This window comes from Protopterus annectens, chromosome 8.part0 (assembly GCF_019279795.1).
Source record: "Protopterus annectens isolate FY-2018-M chromosome 8.part0, PAN1.0, whole genome shotgun sequence".
Taxonomy (NCBI): domain Eukaryota; kingdom Metazoa; phylum Chordata; order Ceratodontiformes; family Protopteridae; genus Protopterus; species Protopterus annectens.
The window spans coordinates 141922392-141943537 of NC_056741.1; the positions used below are offsets into that span (position 1 = coordinate 141922392).

Consider the following 21146-nt stretch of genomic DNA (forward strand, 5'->3'; position numbering starts at 1 on the left):
TTGATGTAACCCCACCTCCACCTTAAATGCATCCGTCACTCCCACCGCAGACCTCACCGCTGTCACACTACCCTCATACATATCTTGTATCACTCTTACATACTTCTCTGACACTCCTGACTTCCTCATACAATACCACAACTCCTCTCTAGGCACCCTGTCATATGCTTTCTCCAAGTCTACAAAAACACAATGCAACTCCTTCTGACATTCTCTGTACTTCTCCATCAACACTCTCAGAGCAAACATTGCATCTGTAGTGCTCTTTCCCAGAATGAAACCATACTGCTGTTCATTAATCATCACATCCCTTCTTAACCTAGCTTCCACTACTCTTTCCCATAACTTCATGCTGTTACTGATCAATTTAATCCCTCTGTAGTTACTACAGCTCTGCACATCACCCTTATTCTTAAAAATCGGTACCAAAACACTTTTTCTCCATTCCTCAGGCATCCTCTCACTTTCCAAGATTTCATTAAACAATCTGGTTAAAAACTCCTCTGCCATTTCACCTAAACACCTCCATGCTTCCACAGGTATGTCATCTGGGCCAATAGCCTTTCCAGTCTTCATTCTCTTCACAGCTATCCTTACTTCCTCCTTGCTAATCCATTGTACTTCATGATTTACTATCCCTACATCATCCAACCTTCTCTCCCTCTCATTCTCTTCATTCATCAACCCCTCAAAGTACTCTTTCCATCTCCTCAACACATTCTCCTCGCTTGTGAGTATGTTTCCCTCATTATCCTTTATCACCTTTACCTGCTGCACATCTTTCCTAGCTCGGTCCCTCTGTCTAGCCGTACAGGTCCTTTTCTCCCTCCTTAGTGTCCAACCTTTCATACAACTCTTCATATGCCTTATCCTTAGCCTTCGCCACTTCTCTCTTTGCAATGTACCTCATCTCCTTATACTCCTGTCTACTTTCTTCATCTCTCTGACAATCCCACTTCTTCTTTGCCAACCTCTTTGCCTGTATACTCTTCTGTACTTCCTCATTCCACCACCATGTCTCCTTGTCGTCCTTCCTCTGTCCCGATGTGATACCAAGCACCTTTCTAGCTGTCTCCCTTACTAGCTCTGCTGTAGTTACCCAGCTATTTGGTAACTCTTCATTGCCACCCAGTGCCTGTCTTAACTCATCCCTGAACTCCACCTCACAATTACCCTTTTTCAATTTCCACCATTTGATCCTTGGTGCTGCCCTCACACTCCTCCTCCTCTTCTTGATCACCAACGTCATCCTACAAACCACCATCCTATGCTGCCTAACTACACTTTCTCTGGCCACCACTTTACAGTCTCCAATCTCCTTCAAACTGGCCCTCCTACATAAGATATAATCCACCTGTGTGTATCTTCCTCCACTCTTGTATGTCACCCTATGCTCGTCCCTCTTGTTAAAATACGTATTCACCACAGCCATATCCATCCTTTTTGCAAAATCCACTACCACTGACCTTCTGCATTCCTTTGTTTAACACCATACCTACCCATCACTTCCTCATCCCCACTGTTCCCTTCACTAACATGCCCATTTAAATCTGCTCCAATCACCACTCTCTCACCCTTGGTTACAGTCATCACCACTTCATCCAATTCACTCCAAAATTTTTCTTTCTCATCCATTGCACACCCAACTTGTGGAGCATATACACTAACAACATTAATCATTACACCATCAATTTCCAGCTTCATAAACATCAGTCAATCCGACACCCTTTTCACCTCCAAAACACTCTTTGCATACTGTTCCTTCAGAATAACTCCTACGTCATTTCTCCTCCCATCCACACCATGATAAAACAATTTGAACCCACCTCCAGTACACCTAGCCTTACTCCCCTTCCATGTGGTCTCTTGCACACACAATATACCAACCTTCCTTCTGTCCATCATATCAGCTAGCTCTCTCCCTATACCAGTCATACTGCCAACATTCAAAGTTCCGACCCTCACATCAATGAGGGAAATAGACTGCAGAAGGATAATAAAACCCCAAAAGTCAGAAGCTTGATAAAACAAATGATCACAGTAATTACCACTGTCCATAGAGACCCATGTGATTTAACAGAAGTAAACAGAATATATTACTGTGCTGCTAAATTAATAACTGTAAAGTTCTACCACAGGAACATAGGGTAGCGAGGGAAAAGGGGGGGGTGAAAGCGAATACCATCATGGAAGTATCAAATAGAGAAAACTATAAAACAGCTAAGACAAGAAGTGTCATTGTTAGAAGATTATAGAAGAGGGAACAGATCAACAAAAATATTAAGAAAGATAGATGTGATAAAAGCAGTGCACAGTATTAGAACAGACCAGGATCTATTATGCACTATTGGAGATAAACTAAAAATTTCAAAACAGGTGGAAAGACTTAGAAGATACGAAGATAAATATAAGGGAAAAGCACAAAATAAACAATTTCTGATGACCCAAAAAAGTTTTATAGAGATTTGGGAAATAAGGCAGAAGGAATTGATAGACTGCCAAAAAAAAGAGGAAGTAGATACATTTTGGAGAAGTATCTATGAAGATCCTGTGGAACATAACAAAGATGCTAAATGGATAGAAGAAGTAAAAGAAAGAATAAGAAGTTTAAAGGTACAGGATATGAAATGGGATGAAATAACAGAGAGAGAGAGAATGAAATAAAGTTGAGAAAAGCCTCTAACTGGAAAACCCCAGGCCCAGATGCAGTACCTAACTTTTGGCTTTAAGTATTAGCTTCTTTGCACAAGGATTTAGCCATGAGTAAGAACTATTTATATGCACGCCCTAAACACACAGCGCACTGGTTAACAACAGGAAAAACAATGCTCTTACTTAAGAGTGAACCTGCAAGCTACCCTAAAAATTATAGACCAATAACTTGTCTTCCAACAAAGTATAAATTATACACGGGAATTGACGCCAATAGAGTTTACAGTCATTTAGAAGAAAACTCAATTATGGCAGTAGAACAAAAGGGCAATAAAAGAAAGTCATATGGAACAAAGTACCATTTGTTGTTAAACAAAGTTATAGTGGAGAATTGTAAGAAGGGGAAGAATCTAAGTATGGCATGGCTTGACTACAAAAAAGCATTTGATAGTATCCCACATTCATGGATAAAAGAGTGCTTAAAAATGTAGAAGATACACCCTACAATGATTGACTACATTACAGTAACCATGAAACAGTGGCAGACCACTTTGCAGTTAAGCCATGATAAAGAACAGATTATTATCCCACAGATAAAAATTAAAAGGGGGATATTCCAGGGTGACTCTGTCACTGTTGCTATTCTGCCTTGCCATTAACCCATTAAGCTGTTTACTTAACAGCTTAGGCCATGGCTACAATTTGGCTTCTAAAAAACAACAAAGTCTAATTACTTCTCATCTTCTCTTTATCAATGATTTAAAACTGTATAGTTCATCAGATGAGGAACTGAAAGCAAAGCTGCAGGTTGTCAAACCTTTTTCAGATGATATTGGAATGTCATTTGGTCTTGATAAATGTGCAAAAGCAACCTTTAAAAAAGGAAAACTGCAGCTCCAGGAAAACATCAGTTTGGGACAAGAATGTGATATAAAAGAACTTGAGCAAGAGGGAGTGTATAAATACTTGGGAATTGATGAAGGATCAGCAATAATCCATGAACAAATGCGAATAAAGCTCAGTAAGGAATACTTTAGAAGACTTAAATTAATCCTCAAAACAACACTGACATCCAAGAACAAGATCCAAGCCATAAATCAGTTTGCTCTTGCTGTCCTAACTTATAGTTTTGGAGTGATTGACTGGCCCCATAAAATGTTGGCTAGATTGGATATTAAAACAAGAAGAATGCTTCATGCTCACCAAATGATTTATAAAAATCAGTGTATACCAAGATTATATATTCCCCGTTCTGAAGGAGGGATGGGCCTCCTTGAAAATGATTACATGTATAGATCTGAAAATGTGGGACTCCACACATATCTACTGACTTCACAAGATCCATATGTAGAGAAAGTTTTGAAACATGAGGATAATAAATCTAAGATGACATCTCTGCTTAATTCATCTGAAGCCTATCTATGTCAAGCAGGAATGGAAATCAAACCAGAAGTAGATAAAAACCAGGCAGCAACTGAATGTGCTAAAAAACAAAAGAAAGAATATAAGGTGAAGGACCAGATGAGAAGTCAAGAAATGTGGAAAAAACATAAATATAATTGCAAGTATAGAAAACTTCTGGAAGAGCCTCATGTTGATCAAGAATAAATGCAGGAATGGTTAAGGAGAGGTGAATTCACATGAAGAAATGAAATGTTAATATTGACAGCCCAAGACAGTGGGCTACGTACATGCTGGTTTACAAAGTCCATTGAACATGCGGAAGAAACAGACATATGTAAGTTTTGTAAAACTGAATTGGAAGCAGTCACACACCTTGTTGCTGGTTACGATGCATTAATGTCAGAGGGACTGTATACTGAAAGGCATAATAATATGGCGAGACTGTTACACTGGAGATTGTGCAAACATTATGGTACTGAAGTGCCTGAAAACACTGGAAACATGAGCCACAAAGAACTATAGAAAATTATGAAGTTTATATCACATGGAATCAGCCAATACCAACAGTTCAAAAGATAGATGCTAGAAAACCAGATATAGTGGTCCAAGAAAAGAAGACAAAAGTAGCATTGATCATTGAAATTGCCACACCCAGTGACTACAGTGTCTTGCGTACAGAGAGACACAAAGTCATAAAATACTTTGATCTGCAGGCAGAAACGAGGTCTTATAAAAAATAATTTAAAATTGTATTTAGATATGTTACCACTTCATGTAACACCGTACGAATTGCAGAAGGAGTCATTACTGGGCACATTGCGAGGGCTGCGAAGAGCACTTCTGGCTGACATCAAAGCATGAAACAATACTAATTTCATGAACTTTAATCGTACTTTGACTTAGGAATGGAGTCCATTCCTGTCATGGTATTAGAAACCCAAAAGACTTGGAGAAATAAAAAAAGTGCAGCAATTCGTAGCTCATGTTTGGCAGGTTGATTGGTTTTATGTCTAGCTTTTTCTTAACAGAGTTATCTCAGGTAACCCAAGCTGTGGAATTGGACAATGGCCGGTCAGTAGCTTATTGACCTATGGCTGCTGGACCTTATGACAGGCACACACTGGATAATAGGGGCACATATACCCTTTTCACCATTGACATGGGTCCCTGGTGTAGGTCAGAGTAGGCCAATTCCTCAACCTACTTATCACCGGCAAATACCCATGCCCTTTTGGAGACATTTGTCAACATGACCAAATCACCTAGAACCATACTTTACACCATAAAGTGGCATGCAGTTTGTGATCCATGTTCTCCTGTCTTGAGGATACTGTGCACCACATTAGATGCCCAAAGCTGTTGGTTTATACAACTCCTCCCATACAGGGAACCATGTAGAGTCTGTATTGATGCCCACAGCTCCATTCTTGGGTGAGTTTGAAATGGAAACAGTAAGCTTTTGGATATGGGAGGAACCCCACAGAGACACATGGAGAACATGCAAACCCCAAACAGGCAATGGCCAGAGGTCAGGATCAAACCTCAGCAAACTCCGATTATACTTCTGATATGTGATTGTGAAAAAAGTATAAGGCATATTTGCCTCCATAGTGAATTTCATCTTGTTGGTCATAGCCACATATACTGCTTTTTGGCTAGCCAGATTGCATAACTTGTGCCACACTTTCAGACACACTCTGCCTCCAAACCTCTTCACCAAAAAGATAGCAATTTTTGTGCACCTCTCTGATGTTAGGAGGCTGTGACAAATTTGAATGAAAAACAATTGCAAGAATGCGTTTCAGTTTGTATTTCTCAGATACAATACAATGCATCCACCCCTAAAAACCCACTGCATTGATCACTTTATTGTGATCATTTTAATCCCCTTTTTTTCATGCACAGATTTCTTCCTCAAAAAGCCACTTCTGACAATCAGCTGTAATGAGTGATCACCAACAATGTTGAAAAGACAGCCATGGTAATGCATTTCACTGTTAAAGTAAACCCCTATCACCAAGTTGATCTAGATACAATTTAATGAGTAAAGAAAAAATCTAAGTGTAATCTGCTGTAGGCAGTATCTGCTCTTACAGCTACACCCATATCTATCTGAGTTCATGATGAAGATTAAAAAAATATACCTGCAAGACAAAACTACCAAAAGATCCAAACATCCATAGCACCCAATAATTAAAGTCTTACTAACACACCAGTCCCCTTCCCTACAAAAGGAATGGCATGCAGCTGGCTATATTTATATTCTAATAGTGAGCAATTCATCTATGGAAGTCTAGCCTGCTCATCCCCTCCATTAGCTACTATCATTGCAGCTTGAGAGGAAGATGACAATAGCTTCTAAGATGGATTGCACAGCACTTCAGCTTTTGCTTTTTGTTCTCACTACACCTGAAAAAAAAAAGAAATTCAAAAGTAAAATTCACAGGACATGGTCCTGAGGCGGTCACAAGCAACCAATGGGGCAGGTTGTAGATAATCAAGTTTTGCTTTTGAAGGTAAAGCAAGCTTTGTTTGAGGGATAAATAAATAGAAACTATGCATAGCAAGAGAAACATGCAGCAAGGTGCATATTTTAAGACATGAGACTGGAGCAAGAAAAAGATCTAGGGATTATGAATATACATGGACAGGACCAGCAAAAGCAGAGAGAGACAGTAGCAGTAACAGCAATTTGAATTCTATTGGATTTACTCTCGAAGCAAAGATTTGATTTCACTCTACTCAGCTCAAGTTGAACCAATACTGAGTACTATGTGGAGATTTGGAAGCCATACCAGGAGCTAGATATCATACTGCTGGAAGCAGTATAGGCAAAAACCATCTGAAGAATGCAATGGGTGTAGGAGAATAGATATGACAAGAGACTGAGTGCTGGAGATGTTCTCACTAGACACCAGAACAGATGGGGGAGATATGATATGGAAACACACAATCACATCAGTGACATATGAAGGGGTCATTCTGAACAGGAAGGACAGAGGGAGAAAGTTGAAATAAGCAGCAGGCTGGAAAAACCAGCTACTCCCTGGATTTGTGAAAGTATTTCCTGTTATAGATGGCGATGAACCCATGGAATGGACTACCAGGATGGGTGGTGGAAGGGAATCTAAGGAGACTTTGTAGCAGAAACCAAACAAATGAAAAAGGGGTGAAGGGGAAGATGGGAGCCAGGAGAGGTAGAATATTAAATTCATCTATATGATAGAATTGACAGGCTAATTGTCTCCTTCTGATGTCAAGCAAATGCAATGCAATTCATACTGTTTTCACCTGTTTGTTAACACTGTTTGCCAAATTAGTACAATATAGGTAGGTATGTAAAAGGGCACTTGGGTTTATATATGTTTTTATTTACTATTTTCTGATTACATAAGTCAGTATTTTTTCTTTAAATTAAACGTTTTTATCAAAGGTTAAGAAGTATAACATTAATGTTAACACCTAATCTGAATTTGTTTCCATTGTGGAAAAGTGTGACTCCACCATAATACGTTATGTGGAAATGAACGTAGCACAGATTGCATGTGTTTTTGTGTGACCTTCTACACAATCATTTAAGGAAACAGCCTTTAGGGAATTCATCTTCAGGATATCTTACTAGATTTGTTGATTTCTCATTTGTACTTTGTGTAGAGCCTGCTAATGTTTATTTAGTTTTCAACATGCCATTGTTATTGTTTCAACTAGAATTATATAGCTAGTTTTAATATTCCTAATGAAAGCTCCTGCTTTGCCAGGTAATTACTCTGGATAGCTCATCATACAAATTAACTGCATATGTGGCTTTATACTTTTTGGGATACGGATTCTTGAAGTAAGTATGTAATGTTATGCTCATTTGCAGTCAGACTAACTCAATTCTTAACTATTTCACTAAAGGGTCCTAATCCAATAGACACATAAAATATATTAGCATTATTATACAGCTTGCCTTAATACCAACAAAGACAGATTGAGTAATTTGATGTCTTGTCAGATGAAAATGGAGTGATTTGAAAAGCTCATATCTTTCAGGTTACCTGTGTAGAATCAAAACCACCATATGGACCCTGCTGCTTTGTAATCCACTTCACAATCTTCGCCGCAGAAGTAATGTCATTTGAAGATGGATTAGGAACTGACATCAAGGCAAGCAAAACATAAGCTGCCATCTCTACCTCTGAAGAAGGGGCCTGGTACCAGATGTAAGGATCGTCAATGTTCTCACCATTTTTAGCATGATTCCAATATTTCCAGTGTAACATACCATCTAAAAAAACAGAAAAGAAGAATAACATGTAATGCAACTTAATACAGTACTCTAGAAGCATGCCTTTGGATGATTTACATACAAGGCAATTCGATAATGCCAGTGCTACACTGTAGACTGGGATGAAACAATAAAGATGTATATAGTAATTTTCAAATTGTCATATGGCAATATGTTTAAATATTAACACAGAGATGTTTGATATAAAAACAATAAGACAAGCAAAATGGCTGAGAGATTCCAAAGTGTGTGTGGGAGGGGAGATGGTGTATTTTTAGCAGTACTATATATTCTATCAGCCAGAACATTATTAAAGCAGAGAATAAGAGATTATAATGGCTGGCTGTAGCAGTGGATAAAGGATAAGGATCTAGGACTGATAGGAAGATGGGCAGACTCTATGCCAGGGACAAACTTCATTTTAGTCAAGAAAGGAAAATGGTCAGATCTGGGTTGTTAAAGTACATGCCAATGACCCTTTTTTTAACTTTGTTACAATAAGTCACAACAATCCTTACAGAAATGAATTGCAGTAACATAATGTAGTATGGGCCATACTTCACATTTAAACCACTTGTAGTAAATTCAATATAACATGAAATAAAACGGGAGGGTTGCAAATCTTTTGAAACATATCTCATTCCATTTTGCTCAATGTATTATTGCTGACCATGTATTATATTTAAGAAATAACCGACGACATGATGTGGTATATTGAAGATTTACCCACGGTTGGTGTGGTTTAATCTCGAGGGTTCAAGCCCGAGTGATTAAATAAAGCCAATCGTAGGTAAATCTTCAATATACCACAACCACGGAGTCAGTTATTGCTATTATACAATGACATCATTTAAGAAAAAAATACTTACTTTTATAATGGCGCATTGCTGTTCTTCCGCTGGTTGTGGTACACTGCTTCCTTGTTTTGATGTAATGAGCATGCATATGGGACTTGCTTCCCATGCATACCCAGTACGTCAATGCTTTGAAATGAAAGCAACGGAGAAAAGAAAGTCTCCATTGCTCTGTTTTTTTCTTTTTTTATTTGTTAAAAAAAATGTTTTGAGCACTTTATTCCAACAGAAAAAAGTCTGGGTGACCGGACCTTTTTACGTTGGTATATTATGGGATTTACAATGGCATGCACGTTTTGGAATATTAATGGGGGTCATTGTATAATTTCCTTTAATTATTCCCACTTTAACAACAATATTCTAGACTCCGGGCTTTTTGTAGCTTAACTTTCTTTGTCAGTAATACGCATTTCATCACTCCTTTATTTACATTTATTTTCCATGGACTCAGGGTTACTAATTCATGTTATGAGTGTACCTCTCCCATAGTTTTCAATTATTTTAAACATTTTCCACATATTCCCGTGATCAGTCTCAATTCTCTTTTCTTTGCTTTATTCGTTACTCTAAGGCTATCTCTTAATACTGGTTTATTGTTAATTTTCTTTCTTTTCCTTCTATGTATGTCCTTCTTAGCTGCTAGCATTATCAAACCAGACAAGGGCCTATTGTATTTTGTTCCTCTTATTCTGTATCTCAGTTCGAATGATCATGTCTTCCCTTAATTCAAATTACTCCCATTAGGTCTGTTCTAAATGTTTTGCTGTGGCTATTTCAATTCTGTTAGCACTATACACCCTCAAAAGATGTGCTCTCCAGTTCTGCTTTTGCCACTGTTGCATCACCTATGTTGTTGTCTTTCGGCTTTTCCCAGTTAGGGGTCGCCACAGCGGAACTCCGGTCCGCTAATGATTGGCAGTAGATTTTGATGAACGCCGAGGTGCCAGCTCAACGTTCAACCTTCATTGAAGGCACACCCATTTACGCATGTCTTTCGAATGCCCACCCAACCGCAGGGAAGACATGCAGACTCCACACAGAAGGCACTCCCTGCACTCCAGCCAAGAATCGAACGGGAGAACATCTTGCTGTGAGGCAACAACGCTACCGCTGCACCACCACGGATATTTCCCTTAATACTGGGACCCCTTTTCTGCGGCTTATGCAGGATATGAAATACCTATGTAGGCACTCCAAGAAAATATTCTGAACTTTTTTGACTTTGTTGAATATCTGGGTGCCAGGTATATTTCCCTCCATTGCTCTTCTGTTATTTGCCTATACAGCTTCCTGTCGTAATCCTGATTTAATTATTCCAGCTGCTCCCTGAAATTATGTTGAATCGTATACACCTTAATTATCATCTTATTTCATTTTGTTTACTCTGTACTAGACTCCAATAAAAAGTTACAAAATATGGCATGTTTTCTATTCCTCTCTTGTCTCTCTCCCTTTGCCTTTTCTCTGAAAGCAAACCTAAATTGGTTAAATGTTAACTGGGGTAGAAGTCAAACGTCCTTTGGTCAACACCCCAAATGATTTGTTCCCTTCTTTCTTTTACATGCTCTTATTATTGTAGTTCTAATAGTAAAACTTTATCAGATAAACATAAAATAACCTGCCAACATTTAAAATGATATTTCCATGTTGTCATTACAATATTAGCAAAAAGTCCACCACATGTGGAACCCCTTGCTACACCTGTGTATTGATGGTGGTATTCAAGTTCAAACAATATAAAATTGTTTAACACAATTTCAATTAGAGTTTCATAGGTGCTTACATTGTCCAGGCTTATACCCTTACGTATCAGATATTCAGAAAGCCATTCAAAAACTTGCCCATGAGGGATCATGATATATAAGTCCTGAACATCCATGGGTGTAAGTAAACAATTACTATTAAACTTTTATACTAAACTATTATTCTGTTTCCACTGGGCGATTTTTACTGGGCAGGATTCACGAAGCCTCCGTGTAAGATTTATAACTCATACACGGAGGCTGCAGTTAAACGGAGTGATGTCAGCATGCTCTGCATATTCATGAGAGCATGCTGAATCACACCAAAGGCTAACACGGTCCGTGTAAGACAGTAGGGGGCGTGTCCGTAGGCCGAGCCCTGTCAGCGGACATGCCCCCAGAAGAGTAAAAGTGCCCAAAGTAAACACCCACGCCAGAGTCCATGGAAATGTGAATGAACACAACACAACACATGTCCCCACAGACTACGAACATAAAATGTACAAATGAACATCACATAATTATTTTTAAATTGTAAAGATGTTTAACCGTGAGTGTGCTCGTTTGCGTGGGCGTGCCCGTAGCGCAGCTACAGTTAGCAGTCAGTGGGAAAGCATATAAGAACTAAATATGCAAAGTAAGCCAAGAAACAATAGTGTAGTGGTAGAGATGTTGGCTGAAGAGCAGGCATTCATGGTTTGAGCCCCCACAACACCAATTTTTATTTTTAGCAAAATAAGCACGAAACAAGTCCCTGACAAATATGTACACATAAAATCACATTTTATGTAAAATGTAATGAAATAGCCCATTTATATTGAAGAAATGTGAGGTAACAAAGCAATAAAAAATGCCAGATGTGCCCATAGCTGAGCTACAGTTTAACAGGGTGCGTGCATCTGCCCGTAGGTGAGCAGTGGTTTAAATGGTGCAAAATGAGTGCCCGTAGCTGAGCAGTGGTTTAACACACTGAATCTATGTGCCCCTAGCTGAGCTGAGCATAATATGCGTGCCGATAGCCAAATGAGGCTTAAACCAGCGTACCCCATTTGCGCGGAGCTGCGCATCGCACAAACAAGCTAACCGACAGGCAACGTTGAGCAAGCTGTATCAAAACTGCCTTTACACAGACACACCCCTCAGCTTGTCTAGACAGTCATAAAAAATAAAAAGTAGTGGCCAGGATCGAACCCAGGATACTATACACCATAGTCAAAGTACCAAACCACTAAGCCATGACAGCAGTACCTAGAAATGCAATAATAGCTAATATATAGGAATGAATACAAACTGGAGCATGACAATGCAGGTTTACTGAAGTTGATACAATTCCAAAATGGCCAATCACAGATATGTGCGGGAAAAACGGACTATATAAGCCCCATAGGCGGGAATACACAGCATAAACGATTGTAGAACTGAACTGCAGCCAGAATGACAGGAGTAGGAGAGGGTAGTTGCTTTCGAGCACAGAGGTGGGGCGTTGAGGAGTCCAGGTACATGGTCTGGCTCCTAGTCCACAATCATGAGGTCCAACTCATGCAGGGCCAGGTCCTCTGGGGAGCATACAGGGCTGAGGCGTGGGACCGGTTGGCTCATGATCTCACCAGTGCCACAGGGATTCCAAGGACTGGTGAGCAGGTCCGTCACCACCATGCGGACCTGAAGAGACGCAAGCAGGACCAACTGAACCTTTGGATCCAGGCGGCCCGGCAAATGCCCAACGCCCCACTACTGAGTAAGTTACATTTAATTATGTATGTAAGAAATTAAACTAGCTGATATTATGGAGATGTGTATTCCAATATTACTTCATTTATATTACAGCTGCAGGTGTCCGTTCTGCGAACCGCAGAGCCTATGGCGATAGGCTGGTGCGGTTGCGCCACCAGGCAGGTCAGTAATCCACTACCAGTAACTGTAAAGAAATATAAAAGTATGACAGTCAGCAAAAGAGTGCAGTGTAGTCACTAAGGAATAAAATGTGCAAGTAACAGTGTGAAAGTGTCTGCAAGTATTGCTTGATTACAAAAGTGTGTTGCAGCCTGTAAGCCAAACAGAAAAATGAAAATGTCTGACATAAATTCTGAAATAAAAATGCCCCACCTGTAAGAAAATAGTACACAACCTGCAGCAGGCTGAAAAGTATAGCTGCAGAAGATGATGAAATCACATGTGTGAAATATATCCCTGTTGAAATACTGAAACATGACAGAAGTGAGACTGCTGGAAAGGATTGTAATAACTACAGGTAAAACATGTCAATAAAGCCTAGAAGTAAGTACCATCCTGAATAGTAAAATGAAAACAAGTGAGAGAGTGTGAGAAAGTGTCATGAATCCAGCAATACAGTAGTAATAACCCCTGAATAAAGTATACTGCAGTCAAGACAGAATGAAATGCATGTGAGAATCAAAACCAAGCAGCAAAATCTGTTCAAAGTGTTGCTGCATCTGGAATGTGTATCCCAAAATCTGGATATGTTGCTCTCAGTCTGCAATATGCAGATAGTATGATTGTCCGATATACCAAACATCCACACTTGTCTATAGCTATATAAAGCAAATGTAGCAGGATGATGTAGCTGAACAAAGCTAGATATGAATGTGTATGAAGAACAATAAAATGTATATTGATGTTGCAGTAACAGTCCTATCACCAAGTTGAAATAGTTATCATATAGGAAACTGTAGTTAGAACAGTAGTGTGTATATATGTGCAGCTATTAGAAATGTACAGCATATGTATTGGTATTCGAAGGTGTTAATATTATTTGCTTCACCCCACCCTATAACCACATATAACCCAATCCAGCAATACAGTAGTAATAACCCCTGAATAATGTATACTGCAGTCAAGACAGAATGAAATGCATGTGAGAATCAAAACCAAACAGCGAAATCTGTTCAAAGTGTTGCTGCATCTGGAATGTGTATCCCAAAATCTGGATATGTTGCTCTCAGTCTGCAATATGCAGATAGTATGATTGTCTGATATACCAAACATCCACACTTGTCTACAGCTATATAAAGCAAATGTAGCAGGATGATGTAGCTGAACAAAGCTAGATATGAATGTGTATGAAGAACAATAAAATGTATATTGATGTTGCAGTAACAGTCCTATCACCAAGTTGAAATAGTTATCATATAGGAAACTGTAGTTAGAACAGTAGTGTGTATATATCTGTAGCTATTAGAAATGTACAGCATATGTATTGGTATTTGAAGGTGTTAATATTATTTTCTTCACCCCACCCTATAACCACATATAACCCATTCCACGTGAAAATGGTATGTGCAATCACAATTAACACCCCTGGACATTTGTCCTGTTGGGTCATATATATTTGCATGTCCGTTGATGCATCTGCCCTGTTCATACACCCAAACCTGATGGCCTGTTGCCATCAATTAACCCTGCATGTTGTTGGACTGTGTATTGCTGTTCAAATTATGCATGTGTTATGCACGCTGTTCAATGGTGTGAATATCTGGGTGTTTGGTTAATGGGAATACTAATGCATGCTGTTACAACTAATTGTGAATGGTATTATACGTCACTAACCCAAACTGTCATGACATAATGCAAAACATAGGACGACAGGGAAGGCGGGTTCCAGCGGACCCACCTCTCCCACCTCAGCTGGCGAGTGCACCTGGCACTAGTGCCCAGTCTGGACCCTCCTCCGGTGGCCCTGTGCCACCTGTGGGTGGAAGCGCTGCAGGGGATGGGGCTCGCCCCCCCCTCTGCAAGTGTGGCCGGAGGAGAACCACCACTCACCCTCCGTAGCGTCCGGACTGTGGTGCGTAGGGAGATTCAGGACTCTGTTCTCGAGCCCCTACGCCAGCTTGAGGCACGGGTGGCACAACTTACGGGCATGCCTGTTGCCTGGCCTACACAGCCCCCAGCACAGCCCCATCCTGGGCAGTGAAGGAACAGTGGCAACTGCCTATGGGTGGGGATATCAGTTCCACTGTTGCCATCTGTGGGCTCATGGGCTCTGCATATCCAAACCTCCGTCCCCGTCAATTGTGTAACCCCCCATATGTGTCATACACCACCCCTGTATGCGTCTTGTTTGTCTTGTCTGTTTACCTACCCAACCTACCTCCCCAGCTGTACCAACTTCCTTCACCTGACATACCACTCTCACCCGAAAAAAAAAAAAAAAGGGCACTCTGTACCCACAAAAAAATTACGCCCCATACATAGCTGCTCATTCCGCACATGTCTGCTGGACATGGAAACTATCAATTACAATTGGCTGTACAACAAGTATTATTGTTGTCCTGACACCTCTCTCAGGGATGGAAGGTTTCAAATGTCACACCAAATTACATACATATGCACAGCTGTTGCTGATGAAGAAATGGGCAGCTATGGGCCTTACCTACATCCCTCCTGCAAATCCCAAGCTTGTTTCCCTACTGCCTTACCCTCTTTGTGACCCCTTTTTCACCACTTTCCTGTCTCCCCATTTTCATTTCTTTCAAAGAAAATAGCGCACAGAGTAAGCACTGTTAAGCGGTTGTAAGCGGTGTGCGCGTGTGCAGAGCTAACCGCCAGTGCGCGTGAGCTCTGTGCAAACCAGCGCTAACCCGGTTACAACTGCTTAAAAGTGCCTTAGTCACTTTGATTGACAGGTCCTGTACTCAGTTCAAAAGCAAAATAAAATCCCACTGTCAGTCCCAACCCAGGACCTTGGAAACACTAGTCTGTATGACCTACCACTAAGCCATGACTCTTATACAAGAACATTGTGCTAAAATAAATATAACATGTAATAGTAGGGATGAATGTAAAGGGAATATAGGATGTGTAGTACCCAAAGCATGTCATGTAGAATTACTGTCAAAACTACTGGATTCCCATAATAGTAGTGTGTGAACAGAAACAGCCATGCTAGTTGTTAGCTTGTAGGTAATAATGTCAGTTAATGTACATATATAAATGTATGTATATGTACATATATATATATATATAAATATATATCTATATATAGTTGTAGGTGTCATTGTGCATACACACTACAGGGAACAGGAGAGAGGAATGGAGAAATGTGAATCTACAACACAGCCTGAATCATGAGAGAGATACTAACCTTTACACTCACAGAACAGTGTCCACAGCATACCAGCATGGTCCCCGCCCTTACAATCTGAAAGGGCAACGCCTATCTCACATACCCTTTTATAGCACTGACCTGAAATCACAGTGAGAAATGCAATCAGTACACAACTGGCTGTATGCAATTAGCAAATGCTGGCTTACAATTGGTGCAGAGGCCATCACATGGACCTATGCAGATACCTACAAAAGCATCCAGTACTAACACTCCACACATGCAATACATTCATTGCACTGTCTGGAAGCAGACAGAGGGAGAGAGAAAAGAGAGAGAGAACAAAAAAAAACCCTACACACTGTGACTCTGTGACTCTAAGCTGTCAGCAGTGACAGTAGCAGCAGGAATCAGAAGCAGTGGTAACGCAACCAGCTGTGACAAACACAGGTAATGCAAAGTAGCAGGTTAATAGTGTGCATACTGTGAACCCTCCAAATGTGTCATAGGTCTGTATCTATAGGTATGTCCATGTGATATGTTGTGTGTACGTAGTTCCACCAAAAGGGGATGACCATACATTACATGTCAATCAGTGTTAGGCCATGATCCTGGCAGCAGTTGTCTGTGCGTTGCCCTCAGCAATGGCTGTAGTGACTGCTTTGAAAGGTCAGCCAGGTTCAAAAGGCAGGATCAGCCCATCACAAAGGCACACTGGCTAGGAACAAGTGTCTGCAGGTACCCGATATCACTGCATATGCATCCCATACTGCATAATTCCATAGCTTAGCAGACCAGGCCAGTTATGCATATGATGTGGTAGTTCCCAGGGTCAGTCGAGGTGCCTCCTTAGTGGTGTGGGACCACTGTCGCTGTATGCCACTGTCCAGGTACATATCCTGTAGTACGGCCAAGATAAATTATCAGTGTTATATGCGGTTGTATGTCCTCTTGGAGTGCAGGTAGCACACATCCAGGGATACCATGAGGTCACAGTGATGCTGTGTGTTCTGCTCTGCTGAGGGCGGCCCTCACCTGGACATGTGAGATGATAGGGAGGTTACATACAGCTGTGATAACTATTTCAACTGGTGGGGGAGAAGGAGGGGGGATACGTGCACAGAACCTGTCTGCAAGACTGTTGCCAATATCTGTGTGTCTGGTGAATGTTAAGTAGGTGTGTATTAACACAGAGCATATCTAAGGCATTTGGTCCATATGTGTAACATAACTGAAGAAGGCCTTGTGGTCATCCATAGTGTTTGTGGCCATTTCCCTCCCAGAGTAGGCCGTGGCCATTGTTATGATGGACCGTAGCGTAGTACCAGTGCTGACCACAGATGCCTTCCCTTAATGTGAATGTGCTCTGTCCTGCAGTAGCCTCCTGCTATTGTTATACAATCTGCCTCTGTCTGGGGTCCACCGGACAGGATGCCTAACCTTTGTGCATAGGGTCTGGGTTAGAAATGTGTGTGCAAGTTCCATGCAATCTGTGGCATGTCCGTGGTAAGCATTTGCAAAGGGGTCAGCAGTGTGGGTTGTGGCTTCCACTGGCCCAGTGTGCTGCATGGATACCATCTCAGTCCTAACAAGTGAATAACTGTCTAATCACATACATATCAAAGTAGTCTACTGTGCTGGTGGTGGTGGTGGGATATGTATATCCAGGCCGAGTAACTTGTGTCCACATCACACTAGTGGATGGCGTCCCACATACAGTACCTTGGGATGAACCCCCAGAGTGAGGTTGTGCATTGGACCTGACAGTGTGTGCTGACCGATGTGGCATGCTACTATGTTGTGTGAAATGTGGCAGGTATTGTTGCACAGGTGTTGGCTGAGCACTGATATCTGGCCATGTACCTGTGTATCCACCACGACACACACACATGCAACATATGGGAGTAGTAGTATATCACTACACATGAGTATCATGTATAGTATGTGTGCCATATATTGCTGACATAGTCTGCTGATATCCTGTTTGTGTTCTCTTCCAGGGAGATGGCGCTTCAGCGTAATCCCGCCTACTCTGCAGCGGAAGATGAGGAGATCCACCAGAGCCTGGTGCGGGAGTATGACATCCTGTTTTCCCGCACCAGTCAGAATCAGCAGGAGAGGGCTGCACTGTGGCAAGACCTTGTCCGTAGGGTAAATGATATTGGCACGCAAAATAGGACATATGAGCAGGTACAACATCACTGCAGTGATTTAATCCGAAGTGTCCGTCAGCGTGCATCAGATATCCACAGGCAACAGGTTGCCACAGGAGGTGGGGGTGGCCACACATCCCCCCCTCACCAGACTGGAGGGGCTACTCCTAAGTGTTGTGGCTCCAGCCCCGGAACAGCAACAGCAGTACACCTGCATCATGATGGAGGCTGGATCCACACAGCAGCACGACATGGAGCGTGCAGGTAATATGCCATATGTACACTTGACTGTTCTGTACACTGTTAGTTTATGCATGTGTAAGGTGTGTCCATGGTATGTATCTGTCATCATAGTATGTAATTGTGCATGTGTGATACTGGCAATATCAGCAGCTGACGTGTGAAAGGCAACTGGTGTACTACTGCACTGTATCATATGCAATATCAATGGCACAGTTGTGCCCACTGACATTAATCTCATCATTTCTGCAGGTCCCTCCGGGGTTACAGCAAGGCAGGCCATCCATGCTGGTGAGTGTGTTCAACATAACCTATAATAGACCTGATAATGCTAGTAAGAGTAGTGTAACTCAGTAGTGCTCTGTGTGTATACTGCGGGGTGTGCATGTGTGCATGTGTGCAGGTGTGCCTGTGCCCATGTGTGCATGTGTGCATGTGTGTAGGTGTGCCTGTGTCCATGTGTGCATGTGTGCATGTGTGCCTGTGTCCACGTGTGCATGTGTGCATGTGTGCCTGTGTCCACGTGTGCATGTTTGCATGTGTGCATGTGTACACGTGACCACATGTGCATGTGTGCATGTGTGCATGTGTCCATGTGACCACGTGTGCATGTGTGCATGTGTCCATGTGTGCATGTGTCCATGTGTGCATGTGTGCGTGTGTCCACGTGTGCATGTGTCCACGTGTGCATGTGTGCATGTGTGCATGTGTGCATGTGTGCCTGTGTGCATGTGTCCACGTGTGCATGTCTGCATGTGTGCCTGTGTCCATGTGTGCATGTGTGCATGTGTCCATGTGTGCATGTGTGCATCTGTGCAGAAGTGCATCACTGGTAACAATGTCTGGAGACTGTAAACTGTGTTCCCTGTCTTCCTCCCACAGGTTCTGGTGCTGCTCTGGTGACCTGCAGCAGGGAACCTGAATCTTGTGCCACGGGTACTGGTAATGATGATATTTGTGTAATGGTACAGGAAGGTGTGTCAGGGTCCGCCATTGGTCAGCCAATTGACAGTACACAGCTGTCAACCCCATCATTGCGCACAGTCATCCTGCCAGTACATCCTTTGTCACCATTGTCCCTAGGTGATGGACAGGATACAGTGGGCATAGACCAGGGTAATGTGGTACCTGTGGCACATGCGTCCCCACACAGCAGCCATGGGTAGGGACCTCCGATGGTACCACACAGACAGTTGCCCATGGGTTCTCGTGGGAGCATCCGTGGGCGTACTGCCTTTGGCCGACGTGCCCAAAGAGGTCTGTCAACCTCAGCTATGTTTCGGACTGTCATGCAGGCACAGTCGTGTATGGAAAGGTACACCAGACAGGGTCTGAGGGAGCTGACAGCATGTCGCACAGCCATGACAGACAGTATGCGTGACATTGCGGATGCTATCCGTAATTTCACAGATGTCATAGACAGACGTTGTGGGGACATATTACAGCAGTTCCACAACCAAATGTCCATGAGCCAGGGCAATGGTGGGTGTTTGCGGCGTCGACGTGGCCGTATGCCGGCAACAGCAGCAGCTGGCAGTCGGCGCGGATGACAACAGGCTCACACACGACCCCATAATGCCAGCAGCAGCCCCAGCAATGCTGGGTCTGTGCTGTCATCGGAACGCCCCAGGAGACCACGTGCACGTGGCTCTGGACAGTCCCAACAGGGACCTGTGTCCAGTCAACACACTCCCGCTTCTGATGACAGTACCCAGTCTGGCTTAGTACTGGATACGGTCCGTAGCACCCCTGCCAGGCACAGGTACCGTGTCCATGCCCACAGACACTGATCTGTATGACCTGCCAGGTGCAGTCTGTGGTTGTCCACAAACCCCTGTATATGGCAGCCATGAGGTGGAATTGTGTGTGTGCATACACACATGCGAAATGTTAAGACCTAGGGCGACCACATACACGCAAACACTGCACCAACACTGCCCCACCCTGTACTGCTGCCCCTCACCAACACACATACACACACATGTCAATTGGTGGTATCAGTGGCTGACTCAGGCATACCTAATTCACACCCTGTGCATATGATGACACTGTGCCACCTCCTGCAATCTCCAACATCATTGCGGGAACAGGTAAACACGTTGCTGATGCACAGGGTGACTACATAGAAGTGTATTAGTAGTATCATGTTGGTAACAGTACAGTGTGCTACTATGACTGTGTGTATATCCCAGCATGCCTGCTGCAGTAACTGTATGAATGTCCTGAATTGTTATCTGCACCTATAGTACATACCAAAGTGTAACAGCTGCACATAATTGCATGCCGGTGGTAAGGTTGTCAACAGATAGCCGCATACATGGGTAGCACAGGGGGGAAGCTAACGCAAGTAGTGATATGCAATGGTGGACATGTACAGTAATGGTGTCAAGTCGCCCACAACGACTATGCAATGTGGATGTTTGCGCATGTAGATATGTGTGCAGTACCAATGTAATCTAAATCACAAATAACTATGACATAATATCATTTCTACCATGGGCATCTGCGCTGTGTATTCCTGGGTACATGTTGATAGTGCCTACATATTTGCATTGTTACTTACTGTTATTGTTACCCCTTCTTTGTTGTACAATGCACTACTTCCAGCCCTGCTTACTGTAGCTTTGTTTGCATGCATGTTCGCTTGGGGTTCCCTGGAACACTGCTTACACCTGCAATGCAGAGTTACAGTGCTTCTGTAGACTCCTAGTGACATCTGCATAGCGTATGATACGTATGTCAACTTTACACATGACAGAACGTCAC

At 42.2% G+C, this 21146-nt stretch overlaps 1 protein-coding gene across 1 annotated transcript in view; it reads right to left on the reverse strand.

The window, feature by feature from the left end:
• LOC122808165 (alpha-2-macroglobulin-P-like) overlaps nt 1-21146 on the reverse strand; it is a 686630-nt gene that overhangs the window by 199629 nt on the left and 465855 nt on the right. The window contains exon 13 of the mRNA XM_044079138.1: nt 8097-8326. Within this exon, the coding sequence (XP_043935073.1) occupies nt 8097-8326 (230 nt within the window). The remainder of the gene's footprint in view (nt 1-8096; nt 8327-21146) is intronic.